The sequence below is a fragment of the Rhamphochromis longiceps genome, linkage group LG3 (genome assembly GCF_057381845.1).
Source record: "Rhamphochromis longiceps isolate RC_006_pf linkage group LG3, R_longiceps_female_GT1.1, whole genome shotgun sequence".
Lineage (NCBI taxonomy): Eukaryota > Metazoa > Chordata > Actinopteri > Cichliformes > Cichlidae > Rhamphochromis > Rhamphochromis longiceps.
Genome location: NC_140559.1, coordinates 11,658,460 through 11,682,974, shown reverse-complemented (window position 1 = coordinate 11,682,974; position 24,515 = coordinate 11,658,460). Strand labels below are relative to the sequence as shown.

The following is a 24,515-nucleotide window of genomic DNA, read 5'->3' as shown; positions in this document are numbered from 1 at the left end:
GCCAAGGTAAGAAAGGCTGAAAGACGACCACCACTGAACAAGACACACAAGCTGAAAGGTCAAGACTGGGCCAAGAAATATCTCAAGACTGGTTTTTCTAAGGTTTTATGGACTGATGAAATGAGAGTGAGTCTTGATGGGCCAGATGGATGGGCCCGTGGCTGGATTGGTAAAGGCAGAGAGCTCCAGTCCGACTCAGACGCCAGCAAGGTGGAGGTGGAGTACTGGTTTGGGCTGGTATCATCAAAGATGAGCTTGTGGGGCCTTTTCGGGTTGAGGATGGAGTCAAGCTCAACTCCCAGTCCTACTGCCAGTTTCTGGAAGACACCTTCTTCAAGCAGTGGTACAGGAAGAAGTCTGCATCCTTCAAGAAAAACATGATTTTCATGCAGGACAATGCTCCATCACACGCGTCCAAGTACTCCACAGCATGGCTGGCAAGAAAGGGTATAAAAGAAGAAAAACTAATGACATGGCCTCCTTGTTCACCTGATCTGAACCCCATTGAGAACCTGTGGTCCATCATCAAATGTGAGATTTACAAGGAGGGAAAACAGTACACCTCTCTGAACAGTGTCTGGGAGGCTGTGGTTGCTGCTGCACGCAATGTTGATGGTGAACAGATCAAAACACTGACAGAATCCATGGATGGCAGGCTTTTGAGTGTCCTTGCAAAGAAAGGTGGCTATATTGGTCCCTGATTTGTTTTTGTTTTGTTTTTGAAAGTCAGAAATGTATATTTGTGAATGTGGAGATGTTATATTGGTTTCACTGGTAAAAATAAATAATTGAAATGGGTATATATTTGTTTTTTGTTAAGTTGCCTAATAATTATGCACAGTAATAGTCACCTGCACACACAGATATCCCCCTAAAAGAGCTAAAACTGAAAACAAACTAAAAACTACTTCCAAAAACATTCAGCTTTGATATTAATGAGTTTTTTGGGTTCATTGAGAACATGGTTGTTGTTCAATAATAAAATTATTCCTCAAAAATACAACTTGCCTAATAATTCTGCACTCCCTGTAGAAGCCACTGACATCAAGACAAAGTTCCTGACCATGCATGGAGGGTTTCACCCCAAGTCCAGCATGCTAAATGGCAGGAAGGAGACCAGGGACTGGTGAGTGTCAGCACCACATTCCAAGATGAAACAACGAATATTCACGAGTACGAGGAAGATGGCCCCAACTGACAGCGTGCTCAGTGAATACCTTAGGCAGCAGAAACTCAAGAAAGAGGAGGAAGGCGAGGAACCATCATGGAAGGACAGGCCCCTGCACGGTATGTTACCACCAGCAGATAGAGGAAGTAGATGATACCCAGAAATCCTACCAGTGGCTGGAAAAAGCTGGACTGAAAGACAGCACAGAGGCACTAAACATGGCAGCACAGGAACAAGCTCTGAGTACAAGATCCATAGAGGCTGGGGTCTATCACACCAGGCAAGACCCCAGGTGCCCATGAGACAATCCAGCACATACCAGCAGGGTGCTAGACTGCTGGTTAAACCTAACTCCATGGCTGAGCAGCACAAACTCTTCTCCTTTTTTTGTTGAATACCTTGATATTCTTTGACTCTACTCACATGTTGGGATGTATTCATTTCCAAGAAGGCAGCAGTAACGTACGCACTGAGAGTCACTTCATCAGATACACCACCCTGTCAACAGAAGACATCATAGACACTTTATCATCAGTGCACCAACATTCAGGGATATGAAGTCATGAAAATGATTTTCAGCTGCATGTGGTTTTAGTATCATCAATGTCTTCATGCATGTTCAAACATCCAGCTAAAGAGATGAACAGGAAGTTGATTTTGTTCATCTGGACATTGTATTTCCAGTGAGATGGATGTTTCTTCACCTCGGGTTTCCCCAACCTTATAAACAGTTTGTGTAGTCATCTACTAATCAGAAGGTTGGTGGTTTGATTCCCAGCTGCTCCAGCCTGCATGTCAAATATTTGTGGGCAATATACTAATCCCAAGTTGGTCTCTAGTGCATACTTTGTATTTAGTATAAATATGTGTGAATGCTACATAGAAAGCAGTGCTGGTGTGAATGGAACAAGATGTATGGAAATTATTTCTTAAATAAAATAATAGAATATACTGATGTGAGCTATTACAGTATGTAGTACAGTGTTTTCCATGTATGCATGACATTATTAATAAAATTTGTTAAATCCAGACTGGAGGCTGTTTCCACAGTCTAACAGCGAAGAACTGCAGGTTACCTTCATTCCGTTGTTGAAGAGTTTCCCAGACTTTTCAAAACAGCCATTTTCTTGTTGTTTATGTTGCAGCCAGGTCTTAGACTCTTCGATCTTTCTGGGATCAATAAAGATGAAAGACTGAGCTTTGGCAAAACTTCTTACCACAAACGCAGTCAGCCTGACAGAAAGAAAACAACACTTACACGTCTTACAATGATGGAAATGTTTGGCTGTGAGGTCACATTAAGAGAAAGAAATACTGATCATTTTGAAAGTAAACTTGAAATTTCAAGGTTAAATTTGAAAATGTATTTTGAGACAAAAGCAGAAATGTGGATATCACAGTTATTTCAGGACAAACTGCCACGGTTGCTTTACCCTCTGAATTAGTGAAATCGTACTTCAGACTCAGTTTTAGTAACAAGGAAGGAACTGATGTCACTTGTAGCAATAAAAACAGCATGGCAGTAAGTATAAGTACACTGAAAAGCAGAAAGTGGTGCAGAAAGCTGCATGTGGTTAGATTTGTATAAAAGGAAATGGCTGCTAATGTACAGATGCAAGGATACCGATGGTTCCACGCTCGTGGAATAAAGAGGATCTATGCTGTATCACAAGACCACTGATTTATTTCACTACATCTACTCAAGGCATTTTATACAGGGTATAGCAATCGTTTGAAACAACAATCATTTCAACTGTTTTCTTAGATTTGAATTTGACTTTTTTCACAAAACAGTATTAAGACTTTATTATTGAAATAGTATTTAGACTTTTTCTTAAAGTAAAATAACTTTAAGCTTTAAAATTCGACTTTATTCTAATAATGATCAATAACATTTTTATGTGGCTCTAATGCTCCTTCCTACCTACTAAATTACACAGTATTAACCAAAAGGTATTGTTAATGTTGGCTTAGTCAAAGGATTAAATGGAGAATTATTTTAAGTATTAGAGGTAGACATGTTTATGTTATTAATGGGTAGTCAAACTTGAAGAAACGTCTTCTGTTTGGTGGGATATTTAAAAACCAGTGTAACCTCTCTGGTTTGTGACATGTTTGATCAGTGATGTTCTCACCAAGTGTTTCCTGGTCCTGTTCCAAATGTGGTGTAAGCACCGTCAGCACTTTTGTAGTTGAGCTGTCTTTGGTATCCTGTAACAACAGGGACACCATGATCGAGACATTGTTGCTATGGTGATGATTGGACTCCATTTGTTTATGGATCTGCATGTGTACATCGAGATTTGGGAAATTCAATGACTCTTGCTGACAGATGAGGAAAATGACGCATTTGACCAAAAGCTGTGGCTAATGTTCTGCCTCCTGTCGGCTTGTTTCTTGAACCGTGTGTGTTGAAGTGATTCAAATGATTTCCTTCTTAGAGGAAACAATAAAAACTTGCCACTGGTGAGGAAGTTAGTAGCTTTTTCCATGATGGCTGCGGTGAGCTGCTGTGTGCCTTTCAGGTAGTGGAGGATGTAGATGTTGGGGGCCAGGAGAGCCATGTTCTGCTCCCCACATCCATACGGCATCTGCAGCAATCCATCCAGGTTCTTCAGAGCCCGGGCGAGGATGTCACCTGATCAAAAACACTGATTCACTAAAACTAACAAAACTAGCGTAAAACAACTTTGTATTATTGGGCAGAGATAACCTGAATACTTCAATATGCAATTTTAAATGATGATTTCATTTGCTGAGCGAAAAAACATCCAAACTGAAAATCAAAGATCGACTGTGATTAACCTATTTTAGAATTTGTTTTGGTCATGGCAACGACGTGTTTCTTCTGGACGTCTTTTAGCCTGCTTCCCTTTGTCAAACAGATTGTACTTGAGTGATTTCTTGATCCAGCAGGTCTGGCCTTAATCAGGCCTGGGTCTGGTTGGTGAAATGAAACTCAGTCTTCCCAGAAATATTTGGAGTCTTGAGATCTATCAGTTTGGACAGGATTAAAAGCAATTTCTACAGCTTTGGAGCGCCAGTGCACCATGTTGGAACCCATTATCCACAAACTGAGAAAACTAGAAAAGATGTGGCCGAAATTACTCCATTAGCACATCGACGACTCACCGAAAAGAACTGAAGGCCTTGCCTTCCTCTGTAAAGGTCAGAGTTTACGATTCAACAATACAAAGGAGACGGGGCAAAAACAGCATTCATGGACAAAACCACTGCTGACCAAGAAGAACACAAAAGCTTATCTCACATTAGCTAAAAAACATCTCCATGCTCCACAAGATATTTGGGAGAATATTATATGGACTGAAGAGAAAAAGTTTTGAGTTTTGTTGCATTTGGCTTAAAAGTGACGCATCATTTCATGGAAAGAACATCATACCAACTGTGTGATGCTCTGGGGCTGTGTGGCGTAGGGTCATCATCACTAAAAACAGCCATAATGCTCGGGTCTTATTTTCTACAGTTGACAGGCTAACAAACCCTCCTGTGTCAGTGGCAGCTGAACTTCATTCGACCATGGCCTGCAATGACTTTGCCAAATTCTTCACAGAAAAAATCCATAAGATTAGACAAGCAATTGGTACATCAACAGCAGATCCAGGATATGTACTGTGTCCACCGAAAAACTGTTTAAACACCATGAAACAGTTTCAACCTATTAACAGCAAAGACCTGGAGGACATCTTAGGTCAACTGAACTCCTCCTCCTGCTGTTTAGATGTCCTGCCAACAAGTTTTTTCAAAAAGGTCTCAAAGACTTTAGAGTCAGACCTGTTATAGATCGTCAACTTTTCTTTATTATCAGGTGTGTTTCCAGAATCACTAAAAACTGCTGTAATCAAACCTATACTGAAAAAGGACAATCTTGACAAGACACAAATGAACAACTACAGGCCGATCTCAAATCTCCCGTTTTTAAGTAAGATCATTGAAAAAGCAGTTTCTCAACAGCTCAGTTACTTCTTAAAACAGAATAATTGCTACGATGCCTTCCAGTCAGGTTTTAGACAGAACCACAGCACTGAAACCGCTCTGACCAAAGTGTTTAATGACATATGTCTGAATACAGACAGTGGAAAAATGTCAGTCCTAGTTTTACTGGATCTCAGTGCAGCATTTGATACAGTTGACCACAACATATTACTCAAACGACTGGAGAACTGGGCAGGTCTTTCAGGAACTGTACTAAACTGGTTCAAGACATACTTAGAAAACAGGAAATACTTTGTATCAATAGGTAACTTCACATCTGAGCAGACAAGTATCACATGTGGAGTTCCCCAAGGTTCCATCTTGGGACCCCTTCTGTTTAACATCTACATGCTCCCACTGGCACAGATTATAAAGAACAACAAAATAAACCACCACAGCTATGCAGATGACACACAAATATATATCACAATGTCACCAGGAGACCGAGGCCCTGTACAGGCTCTTGGTAAATGCATTGAGGAAATCAATGACTGGTTGTGCCACAATTTTCTCCAGCTAAACAAAAACAAAACTGAGGTAATAGTCTTTGGCGCCAAAGAAAAACGATTACAGGTCACCAGAGAACTTCAATCTATACATCTAAAAACCACAAACCAGGCGAGAAATTTGGGTGTAGTGATGGATGCAGACCTAAACTTAGAAAAACACATTAAGACAATAACAAAGTCAGCTTACTATCACCTCAAGAATATATCAAGGATAAAAGATCTGATGTCTCAACAGGACCTGGAAAAACTAGTCCATGCATTCATCTTTAGTAGGCTTGATTACTGTAACAGCATCTTTACAGGTCTACCTAAAAAATCAGTCAGACAACTACAGCTCATTCAGAACTCTGCTGCTCGAGTCCTCACTAAGACCAAAAAAGTGGACCACATCAGTCCAGCTCTGAGGTCTTTACACTGGCTGCCTGTCCGTCAGAGGATAGACTTTAAAGTTCTGATGCTGGTCTATAAAGCTCTGAATGGTTTAGGACCAAAATACATCAGTGACCTCCTGACCCAGTATGAACCTTCCAGATCCCTCAGGTCATCTGGATCCGGTCTTTTATCAGTTCCCAGAGTCAGAACCAGACACGGAGAAGCTGCATTCAGCTTTTATGCTCCTTATATCTGGAACAAACTCCCAGAAAGCCTCAGATCAGCTGAAACACTCAGTTTATTTAAATCCAGGTTGAAGACTCACCTATTCTCAAAGCACCAAATCCACACTTTTTAGCTTAAATTTCAAAACTTATATTTAACTATTGATTTTATCTACTGTTCTGATTTTATCTGTTTTGATTTTATATACTGTTTTGTTTGTTTGTTTGTTTGCTAATTAGTTAGTTAGTTTGTTTGCTTGTTTTAATCAATTTTAAATCATGCTTTTTATTTGTTTTTGTTTCTAATGTCTCTGTAAAGCACTTTGAATCACCTTGTTGTTGAATTGTGCTATACAAATAAACTTGCCTTGCCTTGCCTTGGGGTCAGGGTATAATTGGCCGTTTTTGACTACTTTTGATTTTACCTCTATATCTCACCTTTAAAAACTGTTTATCTTGCCTTGTTTGGTATCGTTACTTTCAGCACAGCTTTAAATATCTGAAATTTGAGTTATTTTTTCCTTTTGGCATACTATACACAGTTGATCTAAATTCAGACAAAAATGTCAAAATCCGAGTAGAAAAAGTTAAATTTTTTACTGTAAAACCCACAAACATGTTTAATGAATCATTTTCATAACTTGAAATGCAAATAGAAAGAATAAAATTATGCACAAGTTTTGCAAACAACAAAGTTATATGGTACTATTTACCTAAAAATGCAGCCCAGGCCTCAGGCGTTTTTTACATAACCATTTAAATCTATTTACAGAACAATCAGTTCTGCATCAAATAAGAAGGCACACAAATGATTTGTGTTCAGTATAAGACAGAGGAGAACTGCACAGGCCTGAACCAGGTCTGACAGCAGGAGGAGCATCAGTCCAGTTTTCCATGTGGGAACAGCGTTTACACTGGACTCTGCCTTTGACGGCGTTTTTGGAGCAAATGTGACATTCAGCAGTCTAACTGACACACAATACAACACAATAACTACACAACACACTAACTACAGCCTCCAAACACGCTAAACGTCACTAATGTGTGACATATGAAAACTCGCTCTCTCTCTCTTTTGCTCGCTTTCCGTCACTACTAAAAATGCCGTTCTCCCTAAATAACCAAGCGTCACATGTTGCCATATCATTTTTTGATTGGCTGACATGGTAAACTCTAACACCAATAGGGAAGGGGTGTTTTTTCTTTTTATTTTTTCACGCGCAAGCGGAGAGTGTTTGCTAGCGCTGTCTGTAGAAAACGCCGTTTTTACCGTTCTTCCTGCTGTAAACGCCACTGTTTTGTTCAGAAAAAAACTTTATGTGTATTTTTTATCATAACTCTGGTTTTACGTGGTCCATCGACACAATTCAAGAACTGGTATATAGTCTGAAGTCCGTTACTTTCGACCAACAAAACAACCTGAAGAGCCGGTTGGGAGCTGAAAGTCCTGGCTCTTTTTAATGCGCCGAGCCGAAAGAGCCGGTTCTCCAACAAGAGAAAGAAATCCCCTCACTATCTTGTAGCTGTGTTGTCTTAAATTGGTCATGTGATTTTGACGTGTCGGCGCATACGTCGACCCCAGAGGGTTAAGATGGAAAATGATCCAGGACACCAGAAAGTGGCCGAGTTAAAATCTGGACTTAAATCCTACTGACATGATTCTGCATGACCAGAACGATTGCGCTGGAAAACCCTCTGGTGTGACTGGGCCAAAACTCAGCGTTTCAAACACACTTATGACTAAAGCTAGACTGCAGTTCTTCCTGCACAGAATGGCACAAACAGCCTTTTTGGGGTCCATTTCTTTTTCACACAAGGCCAGGAAGACGTGGGTCTATCTATAAATGAAATCATCTTTTAAAAGCTGAATACGGTTTTTACTTTTACTTGAACATGACGTCTCTTTTATTTTCTGTTGTTTTAGTAATTTGCCTTTTTAACAAAGCTTTAACCTGCCATATTTTTATTTGGCTGAATCAAAATTGAGATGAAATGATGAGGTTTACCCAGGACTGATACAGAAGTGCGGGCAGATCCTTCTATCACATTCTCAGGCAGATGTATCTCTGCTTCCTCCGTCAGCGGGCTTCCTGTGTACAGACACAACAAACGTCCAATCAGGAAGTCACGACTACAACAGAGTTACTGTCCAAAGTCACCAGGTGGCCTGATCTTCAGCACATATCGTTACATTTTGTGAAAGTAAAAGATGAAAATTTGGCACATTTTATGTACACAGTGCACTCCACTGCTAACTTTGAGCATTTAGGTCATTTCTTTATTTAAACTTTGTAACTGATGGACATCACACTGACCTTTTGGACAAAGAAGCCAGTTGTACGTCTTTGTCGTCTCACTTCCCTCAGCCTGAGGAAAAGTATCTTTAAAATGAGTAACAATTTAAATTTTATGAGTAAAAATGTTTTTCTCGTCTCGTATTTATGACACTGACCTTCACTATGAGAGATTTGGTGACCACGTCGATGCGACCTCTGTCTGGTACGCTCACAACCTCATTATCACATGACACATGGGACGCTACGGCCTCAGCAGACACAGTCACATTCACAGCCCCTAAAAGCAGCAGCACAGGTCACCTTCTTCGTCTCTCCATTAAAATAAAGGTTACCGAGGTTATTTTACAGATTTTGTAGAAACTAGAAGGAAATGTGTTGGGACAAAAGGAGGCGGTTAACTGTGATCACACTAGATCTAAATCTAGATTTAATGTTGGTTCTAAATCGAAGGTAAGATCAATTACAATTGGAAATTTTACTGCATCAGGCATGAAAAACATGAGCTGAAAAAAAAAAACAGTCCAAAATGATGTCAGGGTTGCTGCTGAGTCCTGCTGGAGGCCAAAGTACTGCAAATCATAAGATCCAATTAAGATTAAGAAGAAATCATTTGCATGGCAATGCAACTGCAAACAGTCTGTTCTAATGATACTGTGCAAGGGAAGCATGCATAATGAATTGAAAGGAAGGTTTCAAAATGACTTGTAATTGGCTAAGACAGCTGCATTAAGTAAAGCATGAGGATGGAGGCAGCTGCTGCCCTCAGACTGGAGGTATAGACGTTCTGCCCCACTCCCTACAACCCCCACGTTTAGCCTTCCAAACACAGGGGTTATATTCTGGATTTGCAGCAGCATTTGACTGTCTACATGTCCTAGCTCTACACTGCACACTCACTGTCGTCTAATGCACACACAGCTTTCTAAATTCCATGAATATAGCTTATTGGGGCTCAGATTCTCTCATTTCATTATGATAACTTATATTTCAGCAGTATTTCTCACATAGTGTTTTTATAATTGCTCTTTATTGTTTTAATCTCATTTATTCTATTTAGCCATCTTATGTGGATTCTTTTTAAGTCACTTCCTGAGAGTTCACTTCCTGCTTCTGGGTGCTGCACTTGGGTCGTACTCAGCCTGCCACACAGCGGTTTCCTGGCAGTGTGGAGGACCAAAGCCTGATCCTCACCTAAGGCTGTTGGGATCATGGTCCACCTGAGGGTCTTGCGCTCGTTGGCACACAAACAGGATGTGTACAGATCACCAGAGAGAGGCGTGAGGGTGTAATCTGAGGACGGCCCAGGAGTGACAGTAACCTGTACGAGGAACACAGACATGGCTACATTTAAACCTGAGTTCAAATGTGAACACACCTACAGGTGAGCTTGCAGGTGTTGGTGAGCAGGGGCCCTTCAAGAACGGCCTGCATCCTGCATGGTTATATTGCCAAAGAAAAGATATTTTCTATTGTATTTTAATAACTATGATATAAATTTTGCTTAGAAAGTCATGTTTTCAGTATGGCTTTCCTTGGCTATGAACAGACATGTATCTAAACACTTTAATCATTGATTACCATGATGCAGCTGGTCAGGTAGTTAAAGACAGTCGCCCTCAGTTCAAAGTGCTCCCCCCGGATGATGGAGTAGGGCATGGTGAGTTCAAGGAAGAAAGGTTGGAAGACTTTCATTTCTTTACGAGGAGCCAAACCAAAACCCTGAGAGGACAAACAGAAAGCCTCCGTCTCCCAGGTGGTGATGGTGTCTGGGACAGTCAGGGACACGCCCCTTTTTCCATCGTCTCTGAAGCAGCAGATACACACAAACATATTCTGTAACATAATCAAACATGTTTTTATGTCTGTAAATTACTTGTATAACAGTGTAGTTACATCCTGCAGTGTGAATGACTTGTATATGTTGCATTGACAAAGTAAAAGAGCTCCACGGTGCTGATGACAGTGAAATAATGTATCCCACAAAACTTTAAATATGACAAAACATCAGCCTGAAGCATCAAAACATGCTCAAGAAAAAACTCACAATTATTCTATTTTCATCTTTTTCATGTGTGCAAAGACACAGCAGAAAGTTCACATGGGTTTCTAAATGTGATCGTATAAACTTTTTAAAATGGAATATGCACCAGATCTCTTCACAACAGATACTTACCCAACTTCCACCAGATCCCAGATCCACGTCTCAGGGAAGAAAGAGCGAGCTGTCTCTATTGGTGCAGCTTCACGAGGAAGCTGCCCAGCAGATCCCACAACAGGACTACTTAGTCGTATAGAACCATCTCTAAACCGGGGAAGCATACCTAAATAAAAAGAGAAAAATAATTACCAGTTTACTTTTTGGTGAATAAAAAGAAAATTTGTATCAAAAACACAACACAAACAAGTGAAAGATTTACTGTAGGAGACATGATGAGAGCCATCATGGTAGACTTTTCCTTTGAACTTGAGGCATGAAGGCAATCGAAAAAGCAAGTTTGTCGCCATCTTCAGTCCGACTTTCTACATATTTCAGCAGCACACAAAGATCAGCAAAAACTGGTGCAACAACAAAAACTATTGTATTTACGTTATGTTTGACGGACTCACAGGTATACTTGTATTTTACCTGGAAAACTGCATAGGCGTCATTTTGCTCTTGACTGGGGTGTGGCAAAACATATCTTTTTGGTCTCACATTAAGGCAGTCTGTAGCATCATCAACCTCATACGGGATACCTGAGGATTTCTTGAGTGGGAGCAAGTCAAATATCTGAAAAGAAAAGTGCAGATCAACAAAAGCTCCAAACATTTATTGCCTGCCTGGTCACATTTGATCCACATGTGTTTTTTAACTCTAACATGTAAATATGAGTACAGATTAGGTTCAAATGAATTGCTAGATTATCTAAGAAGAATTCTGAAAAAATAAATAAATAAAAATGATCAAGTCAGCAGTAAGTGTTCGCAGATGTGAGGTGTTGTAGTTGAAGTATCTGTTTACCAAATGTTACAGAAGTTCTACAATTTTACTATAAACACCACATCGTTCTTAGTGACTTATATGGCTACAGTAAGTGTTCTCCATTTGAAGCTGTCTCTGTAGCTCCTTAAACTCACTAAGTCTCACTTTTTCCAGGTTTTGCTGTATGTTTAACATCAACAAATACTCGTGTATTTGAGCAGTTTTGGTGCAAAGTTAAATTCTTCTCGAGTAAAGCAGACAGTGATTGGCAGGTGATGCACTTGTTTGCATGGTTGAATTATTTGCTAAAAAAGTCATGATCCTGGATTTATCTCCATGCTGAAATATTAATTTGCTCAAAAGGAATTAATTTTATAAGATTAAAATATTGCTGTCTGCAACCACATGAGCAACAAGCATGGTACTTACTTACTCGCTAGAAAGACTGTCATCACAGACACATGCATTTGTAACCTTGTATTTTTTATACCAGTTTGCTTTAAGACAAACTCAGCATTTGACTGTTTAAAACAGTTCAATGTACGACTGCCCAAAGAATACTTATCAGGACACAAGTACCGGAGCGAAGGCATGAGCTGCTGGTAACTCACGACACTACGGGCTCTGGAAATAAGGGATGTGTCCACCTCACTGGTGTTAATATCAGCAGTTACCTTATCTGCATCCAGAGTCTTCCCAGGCTCCTTGATGAGAACGCTCTTGTCGATGGCGCTCACACCACACAGAGAACGTGGCAGGGCCGTCACCTGCATGTTGGTCTCTTCACCTGGGACGGCTGAAGACGGTGAAAACTCCACTGACACCTGACACACACAAAACACCCGTAGAAGTTTAGTGACTGTGATGAGTCCCCACTCACTGCTGGCTAAATGAGCTGCTTCACTGTGGTGAGTGACAAATCATGAGTCCCATGTGATGGCTGTAGCCCACGTTGGACACTGTATGAACACTGTGTCAGTGTTAGATAGGTAGGACTTGCATCATCATTGAAAAAGTGCTTGTATAAATGGGAGTGAGCGGGTCATGAGGTCATATAAAGAAGCAATTTGAGTCCTCAGGTAGAGTAGAAACAGCTGTGCAACAACCAGTCCATTTACTGATGCTAGAAATCCTCAGGTGATTTAGCCAACTGAATTTGACTTTGATTTGAACGACATGGCATGACTGCAGACACCAAACACACAGCACACCTCTAGAATTACACTCACCTTGTTGCTGAAGCATTTCTCAGTAGAGAAGTCAGCACTGTGGGCAATTACATCCTCACTTGGCAGGACGGCATAAGCCACAACCTGGAACTCTGGAGCCATCTCAGGAGACACTCTGACTTTAAAGGACACCTGGCCCTCATTCACTGAAACACAGGTCCAAACATGCATCCACAGATCAACAAAACAGACCAACGCCAATGCTTGGCTGTGGCATTTGTGGAAATATGGAAATTTTACCTGATCTATCTTGCACTTGAACCTGTGTTTGTCCTTGCATGGTGACTGCTCCTCTGGACAACACCTGGAAGACAGAAATCATTTAAAAACAAGAATGAACTAGCACTGATATCTGTGGACATCAGAGATGGGCAGTGACGCGTAATCTGATTACTTTTTTCAAGTAAAGTAAGGGATTACTATTGCAAAATCGGTAATTAGATTACCGTTACTTTCCCGTAGGAACGCTGCGTTACTGCGTTATTAAAACCGTGATTTTTTGCGAGAATGTCTCACGACAGTGACGTAAGCGAGTGCGACGTTCGTGACAACAGCTGTGTGCAGATCAACAGTGGATCATATATGGAGTGCAGAGAGAGTATGAGCGTGCAGCGTTTAAAGCATGGAAGTACTGACCTTACTTTGAGTTTGATTCCGTAAAAAGTGACAAAAACATTAGTGTCCGCTGTGCGTGGGAAGAAAACTTCTTTTTACAGCGAAAAAACCCCTAAACTTCCAAACAAGCACCGAGTAGCTACGACGTAATGGGAAACTCACAGAGAAACTCGCGGATTCTTTAACTGACCGCCGCGGCACACCTGCACCAGGGTAAACCTCCGCCTACCCCGCTCCTGCTTTACAGGTGAAAATAGAGCAACAGGACCGCTGAGTCTTTGACTTTATTTATTTTCTGCTGTGTTTTACTTGCATCTATTTGAAAGACTGAGTGTAAACACAAAAAATATTTTATTTTATGTGCTGGAATGTGCAGAAAATAGGTTTAAATGTTAAACTAATTTCTTCCAGTCAGAGAATGTTGCATATAATTAAATTTTTGCTTGATGCATGAAGTTAAAAGATTAAAAATAATAAAACAAGTTTTAAAAAGAGACTTTTCCATTTGATTACATTTTGTATGATGGATTATGTAGAAAAAGTAGAATTGGGCTGAAAGATCTATCGCTTTATCACCTCTTCAGGTTGTAAATCGTGTTTTTAAAAAGTAACTAAGTAACTAAGTAATTAATTACTTTTGGGGGGAAGCAATCAGTAATTAGTTACTGATTACTTTTTTCAAGTAACTTGACCAACACTGGTGGATATACACTACCAGTTAAAAGTTTTGACACACCTTCTCATTCAGTGTTTTTTTAATTTTTATTTTAATACTTTCTACAATGTAGATGCATACTGAAGCAAAGAAAAGTATATAAATATCTCTAAATATGTTTTATGTTTTAGAGTCCTCAGAGTAGCTGCCCTTTGCTTTACTGGCAGTGAATGGTAATGGTAAATGGACTGGTTCTTATATAGCGCTTTTCTACTCTTTCTGAGCACTCAAAGCCCTGTACACAACTTTGCTGCACAACAGTGCTGCAAACCCTCGCCTGACGTGTTTCACCTCACAGGTGAGCCTTATCAGTGTCAATTGGTGGAATCTCCTGCCTTCTTAATGGGGTTGGGACCATCAGTTGTTTTGTGCAGAAGTCAGGTTGGTACACAGCTGACAGAACAGCTGACACAACTGTTAGAATTCATATTTGAATGTGTCCCCAGGTGCAGTCACAAAAACCATCAAGTGCTACGATGAAACTGGCTCACATGCGGACCGCCCCAGGAAAGGAAGGCCAAGGGTCACCTCTGCTGAGGATAAATTCATCAGAGTCACCAGCCTTAGAAATCACAAGTTAACAGCAGCTCAGATTAGAGTCCAGATAAATGCCACACAGAGTTCCACTAGCAGGTAGTGATGGTAAATTTGATTCTTTTTGCTGAATCGAGTTTTAGTGAGTCACTCACCAAAGTGAATCGGGTGTTTTGAGTCATTTGAGTCACTGAGTCAGTTGACCAGAGAGTGCAAAAAATTTACATTTTCACTCAAACTTAATTTGTTTCCATTTTTTAGTAAATCCTACAGGTAAGATAAGTGATTGAAAAAGAAAAACAACCATTTTTATAGAGCAAAAAAGAGCAAAAAAAAAGATTTCTAAAGGTAACATTTATTTTATTTATTTTTATTTTATTTTATTAGTATTTTCCTCACGTGTTAAATATATATTTTCTCATCTAAATGTCCACTGAGCTGTGAGCCAGGGGGCGGTAATGCGCCTTAACATTGGTTGCCAACCAAGCAGAAGAAGAAGCTGTGAGCCAGGAGGGAGGGGGTGAGTGAGTGAGTGAGTGATTCGTTTATGTTACGATTCAGCCAAGAAACACAAGGAATGGACATTAGACCAGTGGAAATCTGTGCTTTGGTCTCATTAGTCCAAAGTTGAGATCTTTGGCTCCACCTGACGTGTCTTTGTGCGACAGAGAAAAGGTGAATGGATGGTCTCTGCATGCATGGTTCCCACTGTGAAGCATGGAGGAGGAGGTGTGATAGTGTGTATGTGTGTGTGGGGGGGGGGGCTTTGCTGGTGACACTGTTGGGGATTTATTCAAAACTGAAGGCACACTGAACCAGCATGGCTACCACAGCATCCTGCAGCCACATGCCATTGCATCATCTATTTTCCAACAGCACAATGACCCCAAACACACCTCCAGGCTGTGTGAGTGCTGTTTGACCAAGAAGGAGAGTGATGGCCTAGCCTCCACAGTCACCTGACTTAAACTCAAAGGAGATGGTTTGGGATGAGATGGAGCGCAAAAAAGGCCAACAAAAATCAATAAAACTGTCACATCAAGGTGCTTTCTATTGTAAGGTAGACCCTACAATAAGATTAATAACAGGTATGATTCAATGCAGAGAGGTCTGTTAACACATAGTGAGTGAGAAAGGTGACTGGAAAGGAAAAACTCAATGCATCATGGGAATCCCCCGGCAGCCTACGTCTATTGCAGCATAACTAAGGGAGGATTCAGGGTCACCTGGTCCAGCCCTAACTATATGACAGGACATTGGCCAATCAGATGAAAGGAAGAAAAATACGGTCAAAATTTGTACTTGTAACTTGAAACTTGAGTGCAGAGTTTCTCACGTACACAAATCTTTTTTATGTACACATAAATTCTTTTTACACATACAAATCCTGAGAATCCTAAGATGCACAAAACAAAGGATTAGAAAAATAAAACAGAAAATAACTAAACGTGGAGTCACTAAAAGACGAGACTTGAAAAGTGTAGGGGAAACACAGGGAAAGCATGATTAACTGAGAACAGAAATGACTAAATCTACGAAGGCCAAAGAATATAAATACTTAACAGAGAGAGAAAACTAAGGATATCATGAACAAAGGACCAAACACTGAGGCTAATTACTAAGCTTGTCATGGTGCTGGGTCGTTGACCCAGCGTTTTGTGTTTTATGATTATTTTCCTCTGTTCTAGTTATTCTGTGTCCTCCCCCCTTGTGTCCGGTTCGGGTTCTAGATTTCCTGTTTTGTTCTGAAGGTCTGTGTCTGTCTGTCATTGTGTTCAGCTTGTCTGCTCCAGTCCTCATGTGTGTTGGGTTCAGCTGTTCTTCCCTCCTGTGTGTGATTACCCGATTATCTTGTGTGTGTATATTTAGTGGGTGTCGGTCTGTGTTCGTTGTCGGCTCGTCTGTGTTTCTTGGTATCCTGTTCCTTAGTCTGCGTCTCTCTGCTCTGCTCTCCGTTTCGTTAAGATTTCAGGTTTGCTCTTTAGTTTCTCCCAGTTTAGGTTTCCGTTAGTAATTTCTCACGCTTCGTTGCCTGTTTCTGCCACTGCCACCTTGTAAATAAACGTCACTCGTATCATCAGTCACTGCTGCATTTTGGGTCCTCCTTTCATTCCACAACACGACTGGTGCCAGCCGTGACAGTACGAGCCGACCAAACATGGACCCAGCAGCAACCGCACCTTCCCAGGAGTTTCGGGAGGAATTGATTGACTCCATTTCGAGGTTGGTTATGTCATGGTCGGACGGTCCTTCCCGGGGCGACCTGCCTGTGTGTGTATGTGTGTGCTTCTCTCTCCTCCTCCACCCAGTGGCTGATACACCTGCACCTAATTTGCCACCCAGCTGTCACTGATCATCCTTCGTTGTGGACTGAGGTATTTAACTGTGTGTCCGGATGGCAGCCGACGCTGGATTGTACTGGAAGCTCGGTAGTAAAGAGTGTTTGTTACTTGTAACATAGCCTTAGCCGGCTACCCTGTCTCACCTGTTGTTGTCACTCGTTTGTAGGAGGAAGTGATACGGAGCAGAAGGTTGGAGAGAAGGAGCCCGCTGGATTAAGCTCTCGGAGGAGAAACACACTCGGATAATCACTTGGGAGACTCACCTGCACACCACTGGGAATTTGGAGATGATCACCGTTGAATTTTTGTACTTCGCTTTGTGTTTTGAGACTGTTTTTGAGCACTGTAAATAAATGCACTGTTTGCTTCGCATCCAGAGCTCCGCGACTGAGTCCGTATTTCCCCATTACCCGTGACAGGTTAACCTGTGGCTTGAACGTGAGGGAGAGGAATTTCACCGCGCTGTAGAAGCCAGGCTACAGCAGCTAATTTCTACTCACCCCTGGCTACTGGACTCTCTTCACCCGCTCGCACAGGACTTCATTCTAAAAGAACTGCACCTTCACCCTCCAGCCGCTACCGCTTCCCGACCCAGCCCGGTGGTGAATGTTTTGCACTGCCCGCCGGGGAATCTGCGGCCCGGCCCGCCGGATGTAGAATTACCCGGCCGGTCGGAGCTGTCTCCGAGAAGGAAGCGACATTCACACTGCCGACGCCCATTGCCACAGCCGGGCCCCGAGAGTTCTGTGTTGCCGGCTGTGGTGAGTAGAAAAGACACTCTTTCTGTTTCGCCAGACCTTGTGACTGTTTATACCGGGGCTGTGTTTTTTGAGTTAGCATCCCAGCCAGTAGCTCAGTTAGCTGCCCAGCCAGTAGCTCAGTTAGCAGCCCAGCCGTCACCTCCACCCCATTCAGCTTCACTACCCATAGCTCAGTTACAGTCACAGCCAGACTTACTACAAACTATGTTACAGCCCATAGCCCAGTCAGTAGCTCAGTTGGTAGAAGACTCATCAGCCTTATCATCAGCTCAGCCACCTATTCAGCCATCATCTTCACCTACTCCTCCTGTACAACAAGCTAAGTCAATCCAACCCGAAAAGAACAATTTTTCTTTTTTTTTTTTTTAAATTCATATTTTTATTAAGGTTTCAAAAGCAGGCATTCACAGTATGTACATCATGTAAGCATTCTTCATACTTAGGTTTTCTGCCTTAAATACTGAAATAGTATTTTAATTTACATCCAAGTCATAAGGGAAGAATACTTACAACGATAAAAGTAATTGAAACCATCACATAATCCGAAAATCAAAAAGCAAAAAACAAAACTAACAAACCTAAGAAAGAGAGAAAAAAAAAAAAAAAAAGAAACAAAAAAACAAAAACAAAAACAAAAAAACACGGATGTGTTGGTATGGGGTGATCCTATAAATATATATACATACATCATAATTATTGGTTTGTAATAGTAAAATCTGGCCTATGAGGCGTGATATATTTAACCCAGTTTTCCCAATATGATGTAAATTTCTCCAGCTTGTGGTTAACAGAAGCTGTTATCTTTTCCATGTTATAAATTTCCATTGTGATTTCCATCCATGTACTTATGTTTGGGCTCTCTGGGGATAACCATTTTCTGGTGATATTCTTTTTACAGGCCACCAATAAAATATTTATTAAATGTTTATCATATTTAGGCCATTCCTGAGGTATATATCCAAAGAACATAGTCTTACTCTCGAGAGGTATTTCACGTTTAAAGATATCCTGTAAGGCATTATGTATTTCTCTCCAATAATCCCTCAAGATTGAGCAGTCCCAGAAAATATGGTAATGATTTGCACTTTGATTTCCACAGTTCCTCCAACAAGCAGGGGGGTTATCATCATAATGAGACTTCTGAGAAGGTGTTATAAAGTATCTAATTAGGCACTTCCAGCCAAATTCCCTCCACTTTTGTGAGCTGGTACACATCCACTGATATCTCCATATTGCCGTCCATTCTTCCTCTAATATTTTTATCCCTCCTTCCTTCTCCCATTTTGTTCTAATATATGAAGTCGAATGTGGTTTCAAATCCATTAGACCCTTATAGAGACATGATACAATTCTATCAATAGTTTCTGAGTTATAGCTTTTTATAAACAGTTCCATCAAGCGTGTGTTTATCATTGTTACGTTTCTCATCTTCGTGTCGGCATAGTGCCTTAACTGCAGATATCGATAGAAGTCTTCTTTTTCTAATGAAAATGTTTTTCTAAGCGTGTCAAAGCTGAACAATTTTCCATCCTTCATTATACTGCACAGGGCTGTTATGCCCTTACCTGTCCAGTCCTTGAATCTAGAATCCAGTTCATTAGGTTTGAACTCTGAGTCGTAAGCACACCATTTAAGAACTGTAATATTGGTCTCGAGTTTATATTCCTTTATAATAGTTCTCCATGTTTTAAGGGTCCTTTTCACCCACATGTTATCAGTATTTTTTATATAGGTTTGTAAGTTATTGTCAGCTAGAGTTGCCTGAATAGGTATAGACAGCATTTGTTCCTCAATGGTTTTCCATTGGGCAGTGTATGATTGGTTACACCAGCATATTATTGCTCTCATCTGCGCTGCAAAATAATAATATCTGAGGTCAGGGAGGCCCCATCCTCCCTTTTGCTTAGCCAGCTGTAGTGTTTTAAGGCGAACCCTTGGTCTTTTACCTTGCCATATATATCTAGATAACATTTTATCCCACTCATTAAATTGACTTTGGTTAATCTCTATTGGTAGGGTTTGAAATAGATACAAAAATCTTGGCAATACATTCATTTTAATAGAATCAATTCTTGAATTAAAACTAAAGAAAGGAATTAAATTCCATCTTACTATATCTTCCTTTATTTTTTTGTATAAGGGTAGGTAGTTCTGTTCGAATAGTTTTGTAAGATCTTTCGGTAAATTTATGCCTAAATATTTAAAACACTCCGTTTGCCAAAGAACAATTTTTCATCTGTTCATTTTAAGCAGAGAGACAAACCACACAATATTGTAATCAGTCCTCAAAAGCTGGCCAGTTCAGAGACTGTGACGCACCCCAGGGCCTCCCCAGAGGCTGGGTTTCAGCCCCCAGCCGACTCTGGACCCCTGGAGGTTAAGAAGCCAGCTGAGGACTGCACCCGGCTGTGGCTGCCTGAGCTGAGTCAATGCTCTGTGCAGCTGCAGTCTGCTTTGTGTTTGCCAGAGGCCACCGTGCCTGCTGGTCCTGTTCTGTTACTGCCAGAGGCCCGTGCACCTGCTGGTTCTGTCCTGTGTGTGCCAGGGGCTCCAGTGCCCACTGGTTCTGAGACGGTTTTCGCTGGGGGGGCCCAAGGAGCCCGTCCAGCTTCCGGCCTCATCAGCTGGAGGGCCCAAGGAGCCCGTCCAGCTTCCTTCCTCGTCAGCTGGGGGGCCCGTGGAGCCCGTCCAGCTTCCTGCCTCGTCAGCTGGAGGGCCCGAAGAGCCTGTCCAGCTTCCTGCCTAGTCTTCTGGAGGGCCCGAGGAGCCCGTCCAGCCCCAAGACTCGTCAGCTGGAGGGCCCGAGGAGCCCGTCCAGCCCCAAGACTCGTCAGCTTGAGGTTCAGGAGAACCTAGCCAGCTTCCTGCCTCGTCGGCTGGAGGGCCCGAGGAGCCCGTCCAGCTTCCTGCCTCGTCAGCTGGAGGGCCCGAGGAGCCCGTCCAGCCCCAAGTCTCGTCAGCTGGAGGGCCCGAGGAGCCCGTCCAGCCCCAAGACTCGTCAGCTGGAGGGCCCGAGGAGCCCGTCCAGCCCCAAGACTCGTCAGCTGGAGGTTCAGGAGAACCTAGCCAGCTTCCTGCCTCGTCGGCTGGAGGGCCCGAGGAGCCCGTCCAGCTTCCTGCCTCGTCGGCTGGAGGGCCCGAGGAGCCCGTCCAGCCCCAAGACTCGTCAGCTGGAGGGCCCGAGGAGCCCGTCCAGCCCCAAGACTCGTCAGCTGGAGGGCCCGAGGAGCCCGTCCAGCCCCAAGACTCGTCAGCTTGAGGGCCCGGAGAACCTAGCCAGCTTCCTGCCTCGTCGGCTGGAGGGCCCGAGGAGCCCGTCCAGCTTTCTGCCTCGTCAGCTGGAGGGCCCGAGGAGCCCGTCCAGCCCCAAGACTCGTCAGCTGGAGGGCCCGAGGAGCCCGTCCAGCCCCAAGACTCGTCAGCTGGAGGTTCAGGAGAACCTAGCCAGCTTCCTGCCTCGTCGGCTGGAGGGCCCGAGGAGCCCGTCCAGCTTCCTGCCTTGTCAGCTGGAGGGCCCGAGGAGTCCGTCCAGCCCCAAGTCTCGTCAGCTGGAGGGCCCGAGGAGCCCGTCCAGCCCCAAGACTCGTCAGCTGGAGGTTCAGGGGAACCTAGCCAGCTTCCTTCCTCGTCAGCTGGAGGGCCCGAGGAGCCCGTCCAGCCGCAGCCTCATCATCCTCGCCGGCTGCAGCCTCATCATCCTCGCCTGGTCCAGCTTCAGCTTCACCCACGCCGTTGCCTGGTCCAGCTTCAGCATCCTCAGCGTTGCCTGGTCCATTCTCTGCTTCACCCACGCCGTCGCCTGGTCCAGCTTCAGCATCCTCAGTGTCGCCTGGTCCAGCCTCCGTCTCACCTGGTGCTGCGGGGGCCACGCAGCCTTTGGGTCCCAAACTGCCGCCTCAACATTGGCGATCATCTGCCAGGCCGCTTGTTGGGCGTCATCGCCACTATGGACGACCTCCCGAACGCCACCACTACCTTCCGCGCGGCCGGCCTCCGGACTTGTGTCACCGCCACCGTTGCCGTCCGCACGGTCGGCTGCCTGAACTGTTTCCCCATTGCCGTCCGCACGGTCGGCCGCCTGAACTGTTTCCCCGTCGCCACCACTGCGTTCCACATGGTCGGCCCCCGGAGATGAACTGTTCTAGGCTCCTGAGTGGTCAGCCTCCGGGATGGCCTCCTGAACTATGTTTTGGGACCCTGTTCAGGGACTCCAGTGTGTGTTGTGTTTTGGACAATTCTTTTGGATCACTGGAGCTTGTTTTTTGTTTGGTTTTGGTCCCTCCGTCCTGGACCCCCCGCCGCCCGCCCTGGGTTGGTCGTCTGTTTTTGTTTTGGGCTGTCTGGAGCCAGCCCTTGGAGGGGGGGTACTGTCATGGTGCTGGGTCGTTGACCCAGCATTTTGTGTTTTATGATTATTTTCCTCTGTTCTAGTTATTCTGTGTCCTCCCCCCTTGTGTCCGGTTTGGGTTCTAGATTTCCTGTTTTGTTCTGAAGGTCTGTGTCTGTCTGTCATTGTGTTCAGCTTGTGTCCTCCAGTGTTCGTTGTCGGCTCGTCTGTGTTTCTTGGTATCCTGTTCCTTAGTCTGCGTCTCTCTGCTCTGCTCTCCGTTTCGTTAAGATTTCAGGTTTGCTCTTTAGTTTCTCCCAGTTTAGGTTTCCGTTAGTAATTTCTCACGCTTCGTTGCCTGTTTCTGCCACTGCCACCTTGTAAATAAACGTCACTCGAATCATCAGTCACTGCCGCATTTTGGGTCCTCCTTTCATTCCACAACACGACTGCTGCCAGCCGTGACAAAGCTGACAGAAAATAATGAGGGACAAAACATGAAGTCTGTGATTCACGAGACAGACGCCCTCCCTAGTTTTCCTTTTTGCTAAAGCATATAGTTTGGGCTGGATCAGGTATTTAGGCTGAAACAGATCGAAGCTGCTGGATTCTCATGATGGACTGAAAGTTTCTTCTTCAGTCATGATGGGCATTACAACAGTACTTTTTTAGCAAACACACAAAAAGTCTGGTCATGTTCAACTTTGTAGTAAACCCAGAGATAACTCACCAGATAAATGACATCCACAGACCCCGGAGACTCTCCCACTATAGTGTAGTTTACTGATACGTCTTCTTCTGCATCACAGGACACTGGTTTATCCTTCTTCTGTACCTCTAGAGAGCTGATTGTTTTAATATCAGGAGAAGACGGCTGGGACATGGATAATGTGTGAAATCCCCTGTCATAGTATGCAGTTTTGTATCCTGGGTAGCCCACTGTTGGTGTCAGGCTTGCCTAGTTGGGGATAGGAAACAAAAATTTAAAAACTTGATCTACAAATAACATTGGTCAACGAGGCTTTATAAGCAGGGCAAAGGTGGAGGAAGATGAGTCATAAACTGTTTCAGGATTGCAGCTTATTACTGTGGGAGGTATTTGGACATTTGCAGCCTATCACAAACCAATTGTGGCTTCATGCTGCTGTCATGGCTGCATTAAATTACACATTGTTTCAGTGTGTCAGCTCACATGGAGTTGGATATCCTGGTCAAAGTTATCAGTGCTGAAAGAAAATGAGGCCACACCGTTGCTGTCAGTTGTCAGATTTTGTAGTGAGCGTGGTTGCCACATTTGTCCCGTGAACAGGTAGACCGGTGCGTCACAAACTGGTGTATTATTGTGGTACACTGCTCTGACCTGTTGAATAACACAATGCTCTATCAATGGAAAATACAAACAATTTAAATGTGCTTTGTACGACAAACTGAGCTGAAAACAACATGTTAGGCTTACTTTTCCTTCCACATTAGATCCCCGTTCCCAAACCTTGGGCACGTTAATGAAAGACACTTTTCCAAGGACGTAAGAAATCGTGACTCTCTTCTCTTGAGGGAGTGAAACACCTGAATGTAAAAACTTTCATGTTACAATCCTGTGAATCCCTTTTTGGTTAAATACACATCTGTTACAGGAAAAATGATTCTATGTTTCTTTACCTTCTTTTAAATGTACAAAGATGCCTTTTGTCTGCCCTTTGCCTATGGTTAGATTAGAATTATCTTTTTAGACTTTCTCAGCAAAGACATACTGTTTTGGGACATATTGTTTTAGATTGTTTTATCTCTCACAGCCTTCTCCCAGCTCTCTGCTGACGAGACTAGCGCCACATATGGAGTTGTTTATTTTATTTGTTTTGTATTTTCTTATCCTGTTCTCACTGTCTTTCCTATAAAAATTACCAAGCCACTGTGCATGGTGTGAGTTGTTCTTAGCAGCTCACCCGTGTACACGTTTGATAAAGAAAGTAACTTTGTCTCATTGTGTCTTTATTTCTCCTGGATCTTTTACAGAGTTTTCCCCCAACATTTCTTGGTCCTTCGACAGCCGGATCACCTCCATCGTGTCCCATCTCCGTGACCAGTCCACGTTGTTCGCCTGTCGACAGCCCACACACCAGGTGTGTGGAAAAAGACCAAGAGCGTTAAATTCGGGTCTTGGCCAACGTCTTAGAAAGCGACCCACGGTGGTGGGACCCGATCGAGGTGGACCAGACCCGGCGACACCGACCAGGTAGATACAGACACACTGACACAATCTTGCGTAAAAGCGCATTTTGAATTCAGGGAATTTAAAATAGCGGAAGTAGCTCGTCGACTGGTAGCTCTGGGAGCTCGTCGACTGGTAGCGTAGCTCGTCGACTGGAAGCTTTGGAAGCTCGTCGACTGGTAGCTTTGGAGCTCTGGGTAGCTCCCCCAGCTGGGTCTAGACTGGGTCTAGGGAGTAAGTAGCTCTGGGAGCTCCCCT

At 43.2% G+C, this 24,515-nt stretch overlaps 1 protein-coding gene across 2 annotated transcripts in view; it reads right to left on the bottom strand.

The window, feature by feature from the left end:
* The window catches only part of LOC146672915 (alpha-2-macroglobulin-like), a 50,015-nt gene that overhangs the window by 8,089 nt on the left and 17,411 nt on the right, over positions 1 to 24,515 (bottom strand). For both annotated transcript variants that reach the window (XM_085401367.1, XM_085401366.1), the window contains exons 10-27: positions 23,505 to 23,614; positions 23,241 to 23,408; positions 22,779 to 23,006; positions 12,995 to 13,058; positions 12,755 to 12,900; positions 12,200 to 12,349; positions 11,190 to 11,333; positions 10,981 to 11,083; positions 10,737 to 10,884; positions 10,142 to 10,367; positions 9,755 to 9,881; positions 8,719 to 8,840; positions 8,582 to 8,633; positions 8,273 to 8,356; positions 3,630 to 3,806; positions 3,304 to 3,379; positions 2,245 to 2,401; positions 1,592 to 1,666 (exon numbers count right to left, since the gene is read on the bottom strand). In XM_085401367.1, coding sequence (XP_085257493.1) covers positions 1,592 to 1,666; positions 2,245 to 2,401; positions 3,304 to 3,379; positions 3,630 to 3,806; positions 8,273 to 8,356; positions 8,582 to 8,633; positions 8,719 to 8,840; positions 9,755 to 9,881; positions 10,142 to 10,367; positions 10,737 to 10,884; positions 10,981 to 11,083; positions 11,190 to 11,333; positions 12,200 to 12,349; positions 12,755 to 12,900; positions 12,995 to 13,058; positions 22,779 to 23,006; positions 23,241 to 23,408; positions 23,505 to 23,614 — 2,357 coding nt within the window. The remainder of the gene's footprint in view (positions 1 to 1,591; positions 1,667 to 2,244; positions 2,402 to 3,303; positions 3,380 to 3,629; positions 3,807 to 8,272; positions 8,357 to 8,581; positions 8,634 to 8,718; positions 8,841 to 9,754; positions 9,882 to 10,141; positions 10,368 to 10,736; positions 10,885 to 10,980; positions 11,084 to 11,189; positions 11,334 to 12,199; positions 12,350 to 12,754; positions 12,901 to 12,994; positions 13,059 to 22,778; positions 23,007 to 23,240; positions 23,409 to 23,504; positions 23,615 to 24,515) is intronic.